This window comes from Ipomoea triloba, chromosome 3, assembly GCF_003576645.1.
Source record: "Ipomoea triloba cultivar NCNSP0323 chromosome 3, ASM357664v1".
NCBI classification, from domain to species: domain Eukaryota; kingdom Viridiplantae; phylum Streptophyta; class Magnoliopsida; order Solanales; family Convolvulaceae; genus Ipomoea; species Ipomoea triloba.
The window spans coordinates 12,739,042-12,755,683 of record NC_044918.1 but is presented as its reverse complement, the minus strand read 5'-3'; the positions used below and the strand labels follow the sequence as shown (position 1 = coordinate 12,755,683).

The 16,642-nt window shown below is 36.2% G+C and overlaps 3 protein-coding genes across 4 annotated transcripts; all 3 read right to left on the bottom strand.

Moving 5' to 3' along the window:
* Positions 1 to 1,073: 1,073 nt before the first annotated feature.
* On the bottom strand, positions 1,074 to 3,957 carry LOC116012924. Its single transcript, XM_031252592.1, has 12 exons — positions 3,811 to 3,957; positions 3,524 to 3,660; positions 3,390 to 3,448; positions 3,092 to 3,230; positions 2,729 to 2,856; positions 2,554 to 2,641; positions 2,327 to 2,465; positions 1,964 to 2,248; positions 1,651 to 1,878; positions 1,470 to 1,555; positions 1,256 to 1,259; positions 1,074 to 1,121 (listed from the first exon to the last, which is right to left on the bottom strand). The coding sequence occupies exons 1-12, from the start codon at positions 3,955 to 3,957 to the stop codon at positions 1,074 to 1,076; spliced, it is 1,488 nt and encodes a 495-aa protein (XP_031108452.1).
* A 484-nt stretch (positions 3,958 to 4,441) lies between these two features.
* On the bottom strand, positions 4,442 to 7,994 carry LOC116011825 (UDP-glucuronate:xylan alpha-glucuronosyltransferase 1-like). The gene is made up of 5 exons (XM_031251242.1): positions 7,848 to 7,994; positions 7,526 to 7,617; positions 6,903 to 7,121; positions 6,189 to 6,799; positions 4,442 to 5,594 (listed from the first exon to the last, which is right to left on the bottom strand). The coding sequence occupies exons 2-5, from the start codon at positions 7,546 to 7,548 to the stop codon at positions 4,546 to 4,548; spliced, it is 1,902 nt and encodes a 633-aa protein (XP_031107102.1). The 5' UTR covers positions 7,549 to 7,617; positions 7,848 to 7,994; the 3' UTR covers positions 4,442 to 4,545.
* A 3,130-nt stretch (positions 7,995 to 11,124) lies between these two features.
* LOC116011980 (50S ribosomal protein L17-like) lies at positions 11,125 to 16,158 on the bottom strand. 2 transcript variants are annotated; one of them, XM_031251433.1, is made up of 6 exons: positions 16,050 to 16,158; positions 15,899 to 15,953; positions 13,608 to 13,658; positions 12,053 to 12,144; positions 11,870 to 11,947; positions 11,125 to 11,642 (listed from the first exon to the last, which is right to left on the bottom strand). In XM_031251433.1, the coding sequence occupies exons 1-6, from the start codon at positions 16,103 to 16,105 to the stop codon at positions 11,489 to 11,491; spliced, it is 486 nt and encodes a 161-aa protein (XP_031107293.1). In that variant the 5' UTR covers positions 16,106 to 16,158; the 3' UTR covers positions 11,125 to 11,488. The 2 variants fall into 2 exon arrangements, with proteins under 2 accessions (XP_031107293.1, XP_031107294.1); XM_031251434.1 differs by having other exon boundaries at positions 11,125 to 11,639.
* Between the last annotated feature and the right edge of the window lie 484 nt (positions 16,159 to 16,642).

Genomic DNA, 16,642 nt, shown 5'->3' with positions numbered 1-16,642 from the left:
CAGTTTTGGCAAAACCTGAAGGCTTAGTTTTGGCATGAACGTGTATTGTTTCTGCCACTGCATGTGTTGTATTTTCCAATTGAGAGTTAGTATTAACTTAGAGTTTAATGTTGTTTGGAGTCATATCTACCCTGTCTTGAACCATAGTCTGCAGGGTGAGTTGCCAGAGTATAGAAACTTATATATGGAGTGCAAGATCATGATTTAATTCTTGCAAGACTGTAAGAATACCATTGGTTCCTTTGGTTCACAGCCAAGATGTGAAGGTAAAGAGGTGCTGCAAAAGCTTGAAGTAATAGGTTGCATTTTATTTTGCAAAATTATGTACAACGGCACCAAGTTTTATTATGAAATATTTTTCTATACATTAAGGAACTCGCAATACTGGATCTTGGTCTAAGTAAGGCTGTAAAGTATTGCAAGTTCGTTATAAGTTTTCCAGTTATTGCAACTAAGTATCATTCTAAGTCTGAAACTGTTAGTGATTAAAATATTGTTTTAATGAACTTCAAAGTTCTCTTTAAAAGTATTTATAAAAGAGAACAAAGTTTAGTTCATTACTTAATCCTTTGTGCTCCTTAAGTGTAGCAGGCAATTTAGTATAATGGACCATTTACTTAATCCCACATTTTGATTCACAGAAGTTTTTTTCTTTGATGCAGGAACATCTTCCATAAGCTGGTTTAGAAGATAAGCAGCTGAGTTCATATGAGCTCAGAGATAAGTCGCTGACATTAATTTATATCTAATTTATTGGAGTATTTTAAGTTATTATAAGTTTTGTTTTAATATGAGAATAGGACACATGCAGGGTTAGTGTTGGTTGCATGAGTGGACCCAAAATGAATGAAAAAATTTCCTTCATTAGAATTTTTCATATATACGTATGTAAAAAAAAAAATGTTTACAGAAAACTATTTTTTCATTACAGTTGTACAACCATCCTTGGGAGTTCACCACTAAAGAAAAGCTTGATTACCATACTAATACAAACAGAATAAAAACTGCCTAAACTATAATATCCTTGATAAAACTCTGTAATGTATAAAAACCTAATTCCTTGGATGCAATCTTTAAGATATCCATACTATTTTCCTCCAGTCCTCTAGCTTGCTAGATACCTGCAAACAGAACAACATAATACTATGCATAATATCTATAATGTCAAAGTAAAAGTTCCTAACACTGTACTAAGATTTAATAAGTGAATCTGAGAAATGATTTCCCGAGTGCAATAGTGTTAGGAATACAGTACCCATCTGCCAAAAAAGGACACAACTTAGTACAGAATTAAAATTACAAAACCACTGCCCAGTATCAAAACCCTTGAGCATATAAAAGTTTTTCTCAGTTTCTCAGCACTTGTCAGTAAATGCATTCAATCTATTTTCTCTAACTTCACTTTGATTTCTTGAATCTCTTTCTGCTTCTTGCCACTCTGTGTTGATGAAAACTAATCCAGCAAGCACCTCTTGACAGGTCCCTCAGTTGAATCACCAACAGCTACATGAGGAATACTTGCTATGGGACTTTCAGCTTCATCACTTAAAAAACCCTAAAATGCAAATTCAATGTAAGTACATGTAAACTTTTTATATGTAATGTGAGAGCGTTTATTTAGAGATTAGAAAATAATGGATTCATCCATACCTCCAAAAAATCATCATCATCCAGACTGATTTGCATGTTAGAGTTGCAAGCATTATCTTCTAGTTTCAGCAGTTGACTGCAATGTTCGTTGAGAATCTGTGGGTCATTGTTTATCCTCAGCACGGGAAATAGAGTGTTACGGTAGGCTGTGTGATCTGACTTTGCTGTAATCTGAAACAGCAAAGTCTTGCCTGCCAACTCTGTGATCTGCTTTAATGGCTGATTGTTCTGAAAATAAATGAAGGCCACAATTAGTGAGAATTAGTTATAATAAATTGAGTAGATATTCAAAAATTAAAAACAAATAACTTACCTTATTACTCTTTTCATATAGCTCTGTTGCTGGCATTCCTATCAACTCCTGGCACTCCCTATCCCACATTAAAAATGAAGCATTACCCTTCAGGTCAACAACTCGTAGTGTAATCTTATACCTTAAAATCCCAGTTTCCCAAGTCTGAAAACACTTGAAACATTTATTGACTCCTTCAGAAATTTTAAGTTTTTTGTAGCATCCCGGCTTCCTACAGGAGCTATAAAACCATTCAGTCGGATTAACAACACCCGATATCCTTGCGGCCACCCAAAAATCTCCATACTGCATTGACACAGTTATGAATTAGACTGGATGTAGATGAAAAATATCCTACAAAGGTAATTTAGAATGTTTTATTACCTTATCATTGTCATAGATCTCCTTTATGGTGGTTAGTTCCATAGAGTTACTGCTGGATTCATCCATAGTGTTGGTAAAACTAAAACTGGATAGAGATGCTATACTTCTCATAGGTGTTTGATATCCTATGTCCGTAAGACTGAAATTCAAATATAGTAGAAACAATGAAGTTGAGTACATGTAAAGAGAAACAGAATGCAGAAATTAAATGTATAACATACACATACCTGTCCCTGAAGTTGATAAATTCTGGATATTCCAGATTGAAAAGCACTTGAGTTACATCATAAGATGAGCAGATCTTGACCTCACCATCTGACAGAAAATGCAACAAAAAATGAATTGAGGAATTAATTCATTCAGAATGCTTACTGCAGAATTGTAAATGCAGATTTGACTAACCTCTGAGCCCTCTTTTTATCCGACAGAATTGTATGAGAACTATCACAGGATCTTTGGAAGGAGCTTCATATAAATGCTGAATCTTCGAAACGTGGTCGTCCCAAAACGTGCAGGTTAACTTCTGGCCACTGTTTGTTTAAACACAGAAATAAGTTTTTTTTGTAAATAATATAGCATTATCATCAATAGTTTTATACTTACTGGGCATCCTCAAGCACAAAGTCTATGAGCCTAGCATTATTTCCACCAATCTTTTTTTCTTGAGGTTCATAGACTTCAACAACCCGACCAATGATATCTATTAAATAATTCAGAAAATNTTTGTAAATAATATAGCATTATCATCAATAGTTTTATACTTACTGGGCATCCTCAAGCACAAAGTCTATGAGCCTAGCATTATTTCCACCAATCTTTTTTTCTTGAGCTATGAGCCTAGCATTATTTCCACCAATCTTTTTTTCTTGAGGTTCATAGACTTCAACAACCCGACCAATGATATCTATTAAATAATTCAGAAAATTTGAAATAACTTGACTGAAAAAAAATATATAATTCAGAAAATTTGAAATAACTTGACTGAAAAAAAATATAGACCTAACAGCCTGCCATGAGTAATGAGAATGAACTAAAAAGAATATTGATAGGTTAGAAATCTTACCAATGAGCTCTTTCTCATTTAATTCTGAATTACCTTTCAAACTATCAAAAGGCCTCAATCTGTACATTAACCAAGGGAAATTCTCTGACCTCAACTATTTGTAAATAGTTTCATGATTCAATTGCATCATATACTCGTTCATGCTGGTCTTGTAGGTATGCCAGTTCGAAACAACGTAAAAGTTCTTGATAGCATACACTTTGCCTTCTACAAAACCCTTGCTAAACTTTGGAACAATTTTTGCTGGTATAGTTGCATGAATGACATTTCCCTATCAATTATATGGTTATTAATATTTGCAACAGAGAATGTATGTAATATTATTTCTGCAGTACATACGTATGACTAATATGGCTAATTCTAATCTATGCAGATTAAGAAGCAAAAATAGCAATACAGATTAAAAGCCAAGAACACATACCTCTGGGTCGTGTAAGACCAATTCTTGACTCTTTAGGTCAGCAGAGCCTTTCTTTTCCAGTACCACGTAGCTACGAATTACTCTAACCTTTATTGCACTCCTATTGTTGAAGGTAGACAATCCGGTAGCCAGAGAATACATCCCCATATTGGACTGAAGTTAAATGCAAATGGATCTGAATTTTGGATGTTGAGAGTGATTCTGCGCTTGTAATATATATTGTGATCCCAAATCACAACTCTTAAGTTTGAAACTGACAGACTTCTACACGCTGAATAATTGTTTTTTCATTCCCGGTGCTATATAAATGAAGAGTCCTCGTTTGCCGAATCGTTGTAAACAATTCGATTTCCCCATTAACTCTAATCATGGCGTCGTTACCTTTTTTAAAACACTTTTAAAAAAAAATTAATTAACGTTGTTACCTTTCTTAGTTAGACAGCCAGTGCATTAACTCCCCTAAGTATGCTAATTCGAGCGGCATTTTTTCTACCACCAAAACGGCAACGTTTTTGTTTGGGCGGGAATTGTGGCCTAAGTGCATTTACTGCTCTTGTTATGGCTATTTTATATTAGATATATATATATATATATATATATATATATATATATATATATTTAAAGCTAAATCTCTCGGAAAGTGTGATGAACATTGGTGCAAGAACGTACAAACTTAAAATTGTGAAACAAGGGAACAAAACCAGACAGACAGAATTAACATGTATTGTATTGTATTCACAAAGCAGAAAGTTTTGGTGTCTTGTTTTTCCGTGGGTGTAAAAGAGGCGGCGAAGGGTGGAAGTAAGGATTATCCGTCCAATTCTTTTCTCCCCAGTGGCGTAACATACTCTTCCAGTTGCACAGCCTGTCTGTGCACTTCTTCTGCCGCCGATCACGAATCTTGATTTTCCAGTGCCCATCCGCGTACTTCCCCGCCTCCGCCTGCCTCCTATCCCACTCCAACTGCGCCTTCTGCTTCGACCTGAGAAGACACATCTGCTGCAGCTCCTCCGTCATGGTGTCATGCACGCGCCACCACCTCTGGTGCGCCACGTCGCTCGCGAACTCCTGGAGGATGTCCACATTCCAGTTGCAGTCGTAGTCGCGGTAGCAGAGCCAGGGTTTGTTTCCCAGGTAGTGGAGGACGTAGAGGATGGGAGGGTCGGCGGCAAAGAGCCGCGTTTTCTTGCGTTTGATCTCTTCAGTGTCGCCCACCCAGAAATTCTTGAGGAAATTCATGTGCTTAGGCACCCGGTGCCACCACGTGAACACCTCGTTTAAGTAGCCTTGATCTCCGCCGTTGTAGGACTCGAACTCGTTGATGTGATTCATGAGGAGGTTGAATGTGCAGTTTGATGGCTCGATTACCATCACCCCAGAGTTGAACAGCGTGCCATTGTTCCCTGTGGCGGAGATCTCTGGCATCTGAAACAAGATGTCTATGTTTCTTAGGATAAGCAGATCGGCGTCGATGAAGATGATCTTGTCGTAGTCTGTGAGCTGCCACAATCTGAACTTGCTGTAATTCCACTCGTTGTATGCATCTTTCTCTGCTTTGGGGTTCCTTATTCTCTGGATTGTCCTCACTTTCCACCCTGCAGTTTCAAGTCCACTTCTGTGATACTCACTAATGGTTTCGTCCACAAGAATCACCAGGTCCCGGGTGGATCCTGCCAAACGGATGCTCTGCGCTGCAGCTATGGCTCCACACACATAGATGTGAGCTGAATGTAGGATTGTCGCATAGGCCTCGCGCTTCGGATGCCTTGCTGATTCCTCAACTTCTGCATATGCATATAAATATTCAAATACGTTCACTTTTACTCAACTCAGCTGCTATAATGGACATGGACAAACCATGCCACACTAAAAAAATATATATATATTAAATTCAATCAATTAGCTAGCTTAACTTATGTCTGGTCTTTATAACCTGTTGGGCGAAGGACGATAATAAGCCAAGTTCAACAATTGGTGACTAGGGAGATTGTTGGGCAGAAGCCAATAAAGGACAAGTTCAGCACCTGTCTATCGAAAATGTGATAGCAGCATAAGAAAATAAAACTGCATCTTCACTACAAACTCTAACTTTTGACCTAGTCTAACGAGCGGTATAAGAGTCGGTAGTTAAGACTGACAAGTGCTAGGAGCTGAGGGGGAATTATTGACTGTCAGTTTAGATTGACATGTGCTAAGAGGCCGGTAATGAGCTAAGTCCAACAATTGGTGGCTAAGATATTGTTGGGTGGAGGCTGGTAAAGGATCAAGTCTAGCACCTACCTATTTGATCTAACAAACCCTATATGTCTCTCTTATTTTTGAATGTGGAAATTAAAACGGTATGAATGAAGAAAAGGGGAAACTTTAGCAGAGCAGACCTGTGGCACCAAATGGGAGAGCAAGTTCACAGGATCCTACAGGGAGCTGGAGTTTTTCCCTGAGAGCATTCAAATCTGGTGTGTACAACCAAACATTGCCTTGGCGCACAACGAGGTGCTTGCAAGTGAAAAGGTTAGGAATGGGGAAGCAATTGGTGACAAAAATCAAATGCACAGCGCGATTGCCTTTAGCAGAAGCAGCTAAATGAGCAGCCGCAAGCTGCAAGTGCAGCCTGGCTACATCTCTGGACCAGTTCCCTTCATTTCTGCATGGGAGCTTAACTGCAATGAGATCAACTCGTTTCCTTGGCACTTGGAGCTTCGGCAGTGAAGGGCAGCTGGGAACTTCATCGTCTTGCTCCTCATCAATCCACTCGGGATACAACGAATCCCAAGTCACATTACGGTCTGCATAGTCTATCTGCAGAGCCATGTGATTTGCTCCAGGAATTGCCTCTTTCCATTTCCTGATTTCAGTCTTGTTGAAGTTGAGAAGCCCAACTCCTTGCAGCTTCTCTTTTTCTGGCAACTTCTCAACAACTCTAGAGATTTCACTCCAATCAATGTCTAAATTCGATACATATCTAGGATCTGATAAACCCCAAATCCACCTGTACGTTCACAAGTTCAGCCCTGCATTATTATATATACACTACGTACCCACTGAGAAATTGAACACACACATATAAAATGAGACTGCAGTATGTATCGTACCGAGAAACAGTATGGGTTGCATAATGGTTGTGGCGACAGACGACTGGTGAGGAGATAACCATAAAGAAGGTGGCAATTACAATACAAACTAGCACTAGTTTTAAGGCAAGGAGCTTGAACTTTGCTGTCTTTTTTGGAAATGGAAATGGGAATTGGAAAGGCTTCTTCATCACTTCCATAACTTTGATTTTCTTTAGCTTTCTTTTATATGCATCTTCTCTGAAACACACACATATATATTTGTATCAGTTTTATTAAAGTTTTCAAAGTCAAACACCATGATCAGATTACCAGAAAAATTTTAAAATATGCAATTTAGTTGATCTGTTGTACCTAATCTTGGAAGAGTTCAAAACCATTATATTTAATCTCTAGCTAGCTAGCTAATCCCATTTTCTGTATGTTCTAATCCTCACCTACCAATTCAAAATGCTCGATCGATCATTTCTCAAGATTTATCAAGGGAAAAAGATGCAACTAACTACTTCAACTTCCTTGTACTTTAATTAAACTTTCTGCATCATCTACTGTCACTTTCCTATATGCATCTAGCTGCTAGCTTTAATTTGTTATTCATGAAAATATAAGGAAACAGGCTATATTATGAGCAAGAAAGAACTCACAGTGATCTCGCTCTAGCCTCCATGAGATTATGATCAAATTGGGTCCGGTGATCAGGTTGTGATGGATGAAACAAACATGGGATATGATAGAGCTTCAACAGAATTGAAGAAGATCAGAGAAATGAAAATGAGAATGAAGAGAAGTGATGAAATGCACATACATCCAAATGAAACAGTACAAGATCAGAGATGAGATCAGAGTTTCCATTATAGAAAAGATGGTGTCATAAAGATGGGAAATATAAAAGGAGTAGAATTAAAAGCAGCAATCATATATATTGCTTGCATGAAATAAAATTGGATCAAACTAAAGAGAATTCACCTTTCTTTTAATCTGGGCAGGGGAGTGAGGAGAGGGACAGATGCTCACAAGTCACAACCCTTTGCTTTGAACAAAACACAAAGGCTAGCTTTAATTTGTATGCACATAATGGATTGGAGGAGGAGACTCAATCCAATATAGACAGACACTATTGTAACTTCTCGCACAATTCTTAAATATTAAATTCTAAATTTATTTATTTATATATTTATATGCTTAAGTGTTGTATATTTTTGTGTTTGTGTTTGATGTGAGATGTCTGTATTTTCACCAACTTCTTTGCTTCAAATATTCCACTTTGACAACTTCCAAGAATATAGAAAAAGATGCCAATGTTTATCTGCTTTTTTTCCTCTCAACTCACTTAATCAATTTTTTGTTTTTTTTCACTCTAGCCATGCCCTCTAGCTACCCGTCTCACCCCATCCCATCCTTTTTATTCCCATTATTATTATTATTATTTTGGTTCTTTTGTGTGTGCATACACTTAAGCTTGCTTAATCCACTTAGTTTGTATATATGATTCTTTTTTCTTTTCCTCTTTACAATAAATAAAATCCAATGTAATAATATCTCAAGCTAAAATTACACTTAGGGTGTGTTTGGAAACCCGGAAAATGATTTCTGGAAATCATTTTTCGGGTTTTTGGTGTTTGGGAAGAAGGGGGAAAATAGAGTCAATGGAAATGAACTTCTTGGTCAATGGAAAATAAGCCCAATTTTATGGAAAATGACTTCCCCTTTTTTGGGGGAAGTCATTTTCCAAAGTTTGCTTCTTCCTTCTCCTTTGCTTCTTCCATCTCTTTAGGCCTCCTAAATGCATTAACTTCTTCATCTTCATCCCATCTTCTTGACATCTTCAACTTAACTTCTTCATCTTCATCCCATCTTCTTGACATCTTCAACTTTTTCTTTTTGTTTTTATCCCATCTTCTTGACATCTTCAACTTTTTCTTTTTGTTTTTAAGTAATAATTTATTTTTTTTATTATGAGATAGATATTATGAGTTTTATTTTTTTATTTGACATCTGAAACCAGTCGGCCACTTTTATTTTTTATTTTTTTTATTTTTTTTTATGAGATAGATATTATTTTGTTGTGATTTTTTTGTGATTATTTTATTTTTTGGATTGTATATTTGTTATAAATGTTGTTACATTTAAACAAATTAATTAAAATATTCAATTATATAATTCTGTTCATTTTCCTACCCATTTTCTGGAAAATGAGCCAAACACACCAACACAGCTTTCTGTTCTGCAGCCAAACACAAGAAAGGAAAATATTTTCTGGAAAATGACTCATTTTCCAGAAATCATTTTCGTGCTTTCTAAACACACCCTTAGTAATACACATATGTAATAGAAACTAATACATACCCTAAAAGAGAAATCACAGTTTTGGTGCCTCAATTATTTTTCAATTGTCAATGTAGTCTCTAATTTTTAATTTCAACTAATTTGATTCTCGAATTATTTAAAATTTTGTCAATTAAACCCCCTTCAATGATCAAATTGACAAAATTTTTAAAATGTGAAAATCACCATTTTGATCCTTTGTAAGGGTTTAATTGACGAAATTTTAAATAATTCGAGAATCAAATTAGTTGAAATTGAAAACTAGGGACTACATTGACAATTGAGAAATAATTGAGAGACCAAATGGTGATTTTCCCTAGTCTAAAATATAAGAGACTAATATACCCATTTAGTTTTCTCTATAATGCCATCTAATCTTTTCTTTTTCTTGATTTCACCAACTTCATTCTCCAATTGGGAAATGAAAAAAGTGGAGAAATAAAGATAAAAATATTTATATATAAATTATTTTTCATACTAAACAAATCTGACTCTTTGATTTTAAAGATAAAGTCCGGTAAAAACTCTTTGTTTTGTGATTACTATTAAGTTAAGAGATCATTGGTTTAATTATATGAATAACCAAAATGGTGAATTGGTGAGTATTCGAGCATTCGTATCAAATTTAGTGTTGACATGTATTGTCTAACCAATAATTAATTACTCACAAAATATTATTAGAACAATTTTCTCCTTTTCTTTTTTCTAATCAATATTTTTTAAATAGCAATAATGAGAATGGATCAGTTGACCTGAATATGTCCTTGAGGACTTCCATATATATATATGTATATCCCTGAGACACTGACCAAACAACTAGGGCATAATAAACCTTAATTAAAAAAGCCAAAAAACAGTTGGACGGTATAACTATTCATTCGTGTTTCCAAAATTTCTTAAAACCAAACTTACTACTAATTTATAATATTAAAAAATAATTGATTTTTTCCCCCAAAAGGCCGGATTAATATATTGTTTTGATGCTTTAATTTCTTAATTGAAGGGAGCAACTGCAGATGGGATTAGGTCAAGGAAAACAATGTGTTTTAGTTGCAGTTTATGATGTGAAATCTGTGATTAATAAGTCTTATCTTCCCTAAACCAAATGGAGAAAATGTAATCATTTTGTGTTGTTAGTACAAATTATAATATCATATTAAAACACAATTAACATGTTAACAACTTGTTTAGTTTTAATTTCTGTAAGTTGGTTTGCCAGCTTCCTGTCACACTGCCTGTGGAGTGGTCCATAACATCATTTAGTTGCACTGATGCCTACTCAACATCATATTTTAACCAAGTCAAACTCCAATTCAATCTGTTTATGAATGCAACTTATTCTATGTAGATATGTATATATGAAAAATACAACACAACAACTTCCTATATTGCCAAATTAATGAAAGCAAGGGCAACCTCACCCAAATTTGTCAAACTATTGACTTGATAACCACAATGTTACAAATTCGATTCCCAATGGGAGTGGCCTATTAGCCTTCTTGGTTTGAATCGTTCAGCTATGGACAACCTAGGCTGATCTACCTTACTGTAGTCTCCATTGTCACTCAAAAAAAATAGTTAACTAAAAAAAATAATCATAAAACAATTATGAAGACTATAATACTAAAAAAAAATAGAAACATGAAATAAATTAATTATTTTCTTAATAGCGTTCTTTGTAAGATATGTTGCAACTCATGGAACACTTGGTCCATGGTCCATCCAATACTTGGTCAAGGGCTCAGTTATTAGACCACAAAGTGACATGGGAAGAGATAAGATTTAAATTATAATCTACTTTTTTTAATTATAAAAAAAATGGTGAGATAAGGCCATTAGAGCTTAAGATTGAACCTATATAAGCAATCTACTTGTCACTTGGGCAACTGCATGCTTGTTTGAGACGTACAAAAATGGATAGTGAGTTGAAGCCTTGCACCCATCGCTACGAAAGTCTCCATATCGTGAGTTGTACATAACCATATTCTGTGCATATATTATCCTCTTAACTATAAAATATTGTAGTTGTCTATTTTATTTTTGGTTCTAGAGGGAAAAGAAGACAAACAAAACAACCATGAAACAGTTAGTTAGCCATCAAACTTGAGTTTTTTGGGCCCTAGCAGTAGACCAGATGTAGTCAAACAGTTAGTTAGCAACCCCCTCTGGACCCAACCACCATCATGCCACTCACTTCTTTATCCATGGAATTTCTCTAAATTTTTCATTTTTCTATTAGAACTTAGAAGGGAAAGGAAACATAAGCCAAAGGGCATCTTATTTCAATTCTCAGAGTCGGTGCTTTTCTCCTCTTTAGGGGGTGCAAACTGCCTACTGAGCCGAGACTTTGTCCAGGGATCCATGGCTGGTCTTTGTGGTAGCTGTGGAGTGGGTGGTTTTGATTGCCTAAGTTCATTTTCCCTATCAATGAATCTGCTAAGGGGAAATAGAAATTTGTCAGATAAATAACAAGATGAAAGCAAGACCCCAAAAATTATTTATGTCCTCACTGTATGGTACAGATTAATAGGAATGCCAAATTATTTACAGTATAGCCTTTTTCAAGGCAACTTTTGCTATATATTTTCTTTACATTTTAAATTCAAAATAAACATAAGCCAACTGGTTCTTGAGCTAAATGCAAAATAAGGTAAATATCTCACTCAATATAGGCCATAGGTGCAGCATCACCAACACGTATTCTTGTTCTTAACAACCTAGTGTATCCACCAGCTCTGTCCCTGCAAGTTGAAACATCAAGATGTTATGCAACCACAAAGACCAAACCCAATCAAAAATAAAGCAAAATAAAATGAAAATGAATACAATTTAAAAGATTTATTCACTTGTATCTATAGGCCAGTTCTGTAAATAGTTTGTGAAGAACATCATCCCCACGCACAAAGCCAGCAGCACGCCTTGCAGCACATAGAGTTCCCTGCAAAGGTTTGAGATGGTTTCAGATTCATACAGATACAAATACCTACACCTTGAGTCCTTGAGGTGTTGTTTGGTTGGAGGAACAGACTAAAGGGGATTAGGAAGGATACTGGACAGTGCTGGCACTCCCCTTAATCCCTTCTTCATTTTGATTACTTTGGCCTAGTAAATCACTAAATCCAAGTCAATCTGGATCAGATGGTCCCAGAGGGAACACTGGTATGGCCCAAACCTGATTAAAGAAAAAATGCCAAATCCAGCGAATACTTATGCCTTACCAAATACAGGACTATTAACCAACCCTAGGAAATCATCACCTTAATCCATTAAGCCAAGCATGACAGCAATCACACCAATAAATTATAATCCATGACTTACAGTAATCCCAGCATTATTTTACCACCAATCTGTAATCCTCCACAGTAGTTGGATACTTGGATTAGAGCCAAACAACCACAAAGGGATCAATGCAGCAATCCCACCCCTAGATAAGATTATGGGTCAGAGTTTAGTTGTTAGAATTACAGTGATACTTTTGGATTTTCACATGACCAGTAATTCATTGTTGTTAGAAATAATCTATGGCTCAAATTTCTTTGAGACTATGTCACCATCCACCTAGCGACGTAGCATGCTTGCCTCATTCTTACATGATCTCCGAACATTGAGGATCTCCTTGCAATTGCCGCAAGATTCGCATGCTTTAGTGTATAAATAGTTGTCACTCATTTGTTTGTAATTGCATCTCAATTTTATCAATTCATCAATTGAATTCCTTTCTCCCTTTTGTCTCTTTCTCACGTAGGCAACATATATATTATATATATTATATTCTTACTCTTGCATTTCAATTGAGAGTTCAATATATATATTTATTCCATATTCTCATTTATCGTGTTATTATATTATTCCCTATTATTCAACTTCTATAATTCTCAATTTTCGATTATTCGCTTCCGCATTATTCCGCTATATTCCTAACAATTGTTTGTTTGTATCCTGTTCCTAGAGATTAGGCCTTTACCAATGGTTCAATGAATTTACTAGGAGCCTAGGATGGTAATCCAGGAATTAGAGTAACAAACTACCTGGGATAATCAAAGGACTAAGAGTAATACCGGCCCCAAGTCCCCAACCCTCCTGATAGCTCATAACTAGAGAAGTAGAAGAATGACCATCATGGAAACTCTATTTAAAAAACAAAAAACAAAACAAAAACCAAAAAAAAAAAAAAACAAACAAACAAATGTATGCCTCTCTAAGGAACTACTCTATGTTATAGCACATGTTCTTAATAACTAGTGCATTTCCTCACCCTCAATTACATCTTCCTATATCTGAAGCCATTCAAATACAATAAGATTAAGTAACATAACAAATGATTATAGATTGGAAGGAACCCTAAGGACTACACTTAAAACCATCAAGGAATCAATCACTAGACAATGCATAGTGGCGTACCTCTTTCCCAAGCTGCACCATATTATCAGCAAGCCTACGAACTTCCTTGGCCTACAAAAGGGCACAAGAAAGAAACAATTATAATTACAAAGCTTTACAAGATGTCAGCAACCCATTCAGATAACATCCAGAAAGAACAAGAAATTGAAAATTTGCCTATGTTCACACATTTTGATGTGCTTAACTATGTTGGGTCCCTCCTATGTGCAATAGAATAAAATAAAATAACAAAAACACAATGTAGTGGAATGTAAAAGGAGGATGTGACTTTGGCAGCTTGTGGAGGCAGCAGCAGCAGAGGAGGGGATTTTTTTTCCCATTTTCACTCTCTTTTTCGGCCAGTAGAGAGAGACACACACAATGAGGCAGTAAACAGAGCAAGAAAACCCATTTTTTCTTCTCATTCCATTCGGCAGTCTGCAGCAGAGGGAAGAAACCATTTTCTCTTCTTCATCTTGGTGCCATTTTGTCATGGAGTTTGCCTAAGCTTCTTGGGTTCATCTTAATCAATTCTTTGAGGTCAGCTTGTATTTATTCCAGGCATCTCTTTGGATAATCTCGTAATATTTGTATTCATTTTTATCCTAGTTTTGGAGATTGAATATTTTGAGTACGAGATATTATTCCTTTTAGCCTGTGAATATTATAAGAATGTTTTGGCCTAGGAGTTGTTGTATTTGATGATTTGTGAATGTATGGCTCGTGTGGTAGCCTGAAACTTTGTACCCGAGATTTGTGATAGTGGAAATTGTTGTTGTTGGTGGCCCGTGGTTTTTCCCCGTAGTTTTGGGGTTTTCCACGTAAATCTTGTGTTCCTTGTGTTCATATTTATTTTTGGGCTATTGTGTATTATCTCCTATTTGTGTACCGTGTCGGGTCTGTGATTTTGATTGTCACAGCAAGTGGGATTTTTCCCAACAAAGTGGTATCAGAGCCCGGTTGTTAATTTGGTATATTTGACATGGAGGCAAATACGAGTAATATGGTGAGATTGAATGGTAAAAATTATCACATTTGGAAAGCCAAAATGAAGGATCTCCTGTTTGTGAAAAAGTTACATCTACCTGTGTTTGCAAGTGCAAAGCCTGAAAATATGTCAGATGAGGAGTGGGACTTTGAACACCAACAAGTTTGTGGATATATTCGACAGTGGGTTGAAGATAATGTTTTAAACCACATTATTAATGAGACACATGCCAGGAGCCTATGGAATAAACTTGAGACCCTGTATGCTTCTAAGACAGGCAATAACAAATTGTTTTTGCTGAAACAGATGATGAATATAAGATACAGGGAAGGTACATTGATCAATGATCATGTTAATGATTTTCAGGGCGTTCTTGATCAATTGTCTGGTATGGGCATCAAATTTGAGGATGAGGTACTTGGTCTCTGGTTGCTTAATACTCTACCAGATTCATGGGAAACATTTCGGGTTTCATTGACCAATTCTGCTCCCAACGGTGTTGTGACCATGGAATATGTAAAGAGTGGTATCTTGAATGAAGAAGCAAGAAGAAGATCTCAAGACACTTCTACTTCGCAGTCAGATATTTTGGTTACAGATGATAGGGGGAGAAACAAGCAAAAGGGTCAGAGGGGTAGAGATAAAAGCAGAAGCAAGTCAAGGTCAAGGTACAAGGATCTTGAATGTCATTATTGTGGTAAGAAAGGACACATCAAGAAATATTGCTTCAAGTGGAAAAGAGAAAAGAAGCAAGACAATAAAGATGGTGACACCGGGAACCAAGTTGCGACAGTTAGAACAGATTTACTTGTTGCCTGTGATGAAAACGCCATCAACGTTGCATGCCATGAGACAACTTGGATTGTGGATTCAGGTGCAGCCTACCATGTTACACCAAGGAAGGAATTTTTCACTTCATATACTCCAGGTGACTTTGGAGAGCTCAGAATGGGTGATGATGGTCAGGTGAAGGTGACGGGTACCGGNGTAGTTTTGGGGTTTTCCACGTAAATCTTGTGTTCCTTGTGTTCATATTTATTTTTGGGCTATTGTGTATTATCTCCTATTTGTGTACCGTGTCGGGTCTGTGATTTTGATTGTCACAGCAAGTGGGATTTTTCCCAACAAACTAAGCCTAAGTAATACTTGGTAATAAATTACTAACTGATCAGAATAATAAGCTTAGATAATTACTTAATTAAGAGGTCAATCGCTTCAAATTATTTCGAAACGAGCTAACAATGATGATAAAAAAAACCAATCACAAGTACGCGAATTTAAAACTACATTAAAAAAGTGAAAAGATTAAGCAAAATGAGATTACTTTAGCGACTGTGGTCTCTATACGCTCATGCTTCACCAACTGCGAAACCATCGTCCTGGAAGATAAAATCCCAACAGTTAAAAATTATTATCCAGAAAAAAAAAACACAAATTGACCAAAAATGAGAAGAGATAATGGTGAATGGAAGAACCTGAGCATGGAAAGTCGATGGCCCGTTGGGCGATTCAGCTTCCTAAGCTTCGTCATTGTCGAGCGCGCGTGAAGAGGGTGTGTGTGTGAGGATGCAAAACCCTGGAGAAGGTTTTTGATTTGAACTGAATTATTCAACTATGTGGACTTGGGCCATGGGCAGATCACATGTCATCTTGAAAGCCCAATCAAGCTGGACCAAGGTTTAAACAGCCTTAGCCCATGTTACATGATGACCCTTTATACAAGCCCAATAGAGAACTATCAAATAAATCACGAAATTAAATTCAGCCCCATTCACAAAAGTTTTTTTTTTTCTTTTGTTGTTTCGCAGGGGTTGTTATGCCGTGGACCCAGGTCCACCTTACAAGGTGGACCTGGGTCTACATTCATATATACTATACTCTACATTTACAATTTGTAAACTCCACATTCATACATTACAGGATTATATGTTTAGTAACTATATTACCACTGTTATGCATTCACACATTCAAAACTCTATATTCACAGGTCTTATACTCCATATTCACAACTTGAGAACTCCACATTCACACATTACAGGGCTACAAGTTGCTATAATTTCTTAACTCT

Bases quoted from the DNA above. Each gene is read 5' to 3' on its own strand.
- LOC116012924 (XM_031252592.1), bottom strand. From the start codon at position 3,957: ATGGGGATGTATTCTCTGGCTACCGGATTGTCTACCTTCAACAATAGG. The intron at 3,661-3,810 runs GTATGTGTTCTT...TATAATTGATAG, and splicing joins TGGTCTTACACGACCCAGAG to GGAAATGTCATTCATGCAAC. The intron at 3,449-3,523 runs GTATATGATGCA...GTTAATGTACAG, and splicing joins TACAAGACCAGCATGAACGA to ATTGAGGCCTTTTGATAGTT.
- LOC116011825 (XM_031251242.1), bottom strand. From the start codon at position 7,548: ATGGAGGCTAGAGCGAGATCACT. The intron at 7,122-7,525 runs GTGAGTTCTTTC...TGTGTGTTTCAG, and splicing joins GAGGCTAGAGCGAGATCACT to AGAAGATGCATATAAAAGAA. The intron at 6,800-6,902 runs GTACGATACATA...GTGAACGTACAG, and splicing joins GCAACCCATACTGTTTCTCG to GTGGATTTGGGGTTTATCAG.
- LOC116011980 (XM_031251433.1), bottom strand. From the start codon at position 16,105: ATGACGAAGCTTAGGAAGCTGAATCGCCCAACGGGCCATCGACTTTCC. The intron at 12,145-13,607 runs GTACGCCACTAT...AAACCTTTGCAG, and splicing joins TGGTGCAGCTTGGGAAAGAG to GGAACTCTATGTGCTGCAAG. The intron at 11,948-12,052 runs GTGAATAAATCT...TTCAACTTGCAG, and splicing joins GAACTGGCCTATAGATACAA to GGACAGAGCTGGTGGATACA.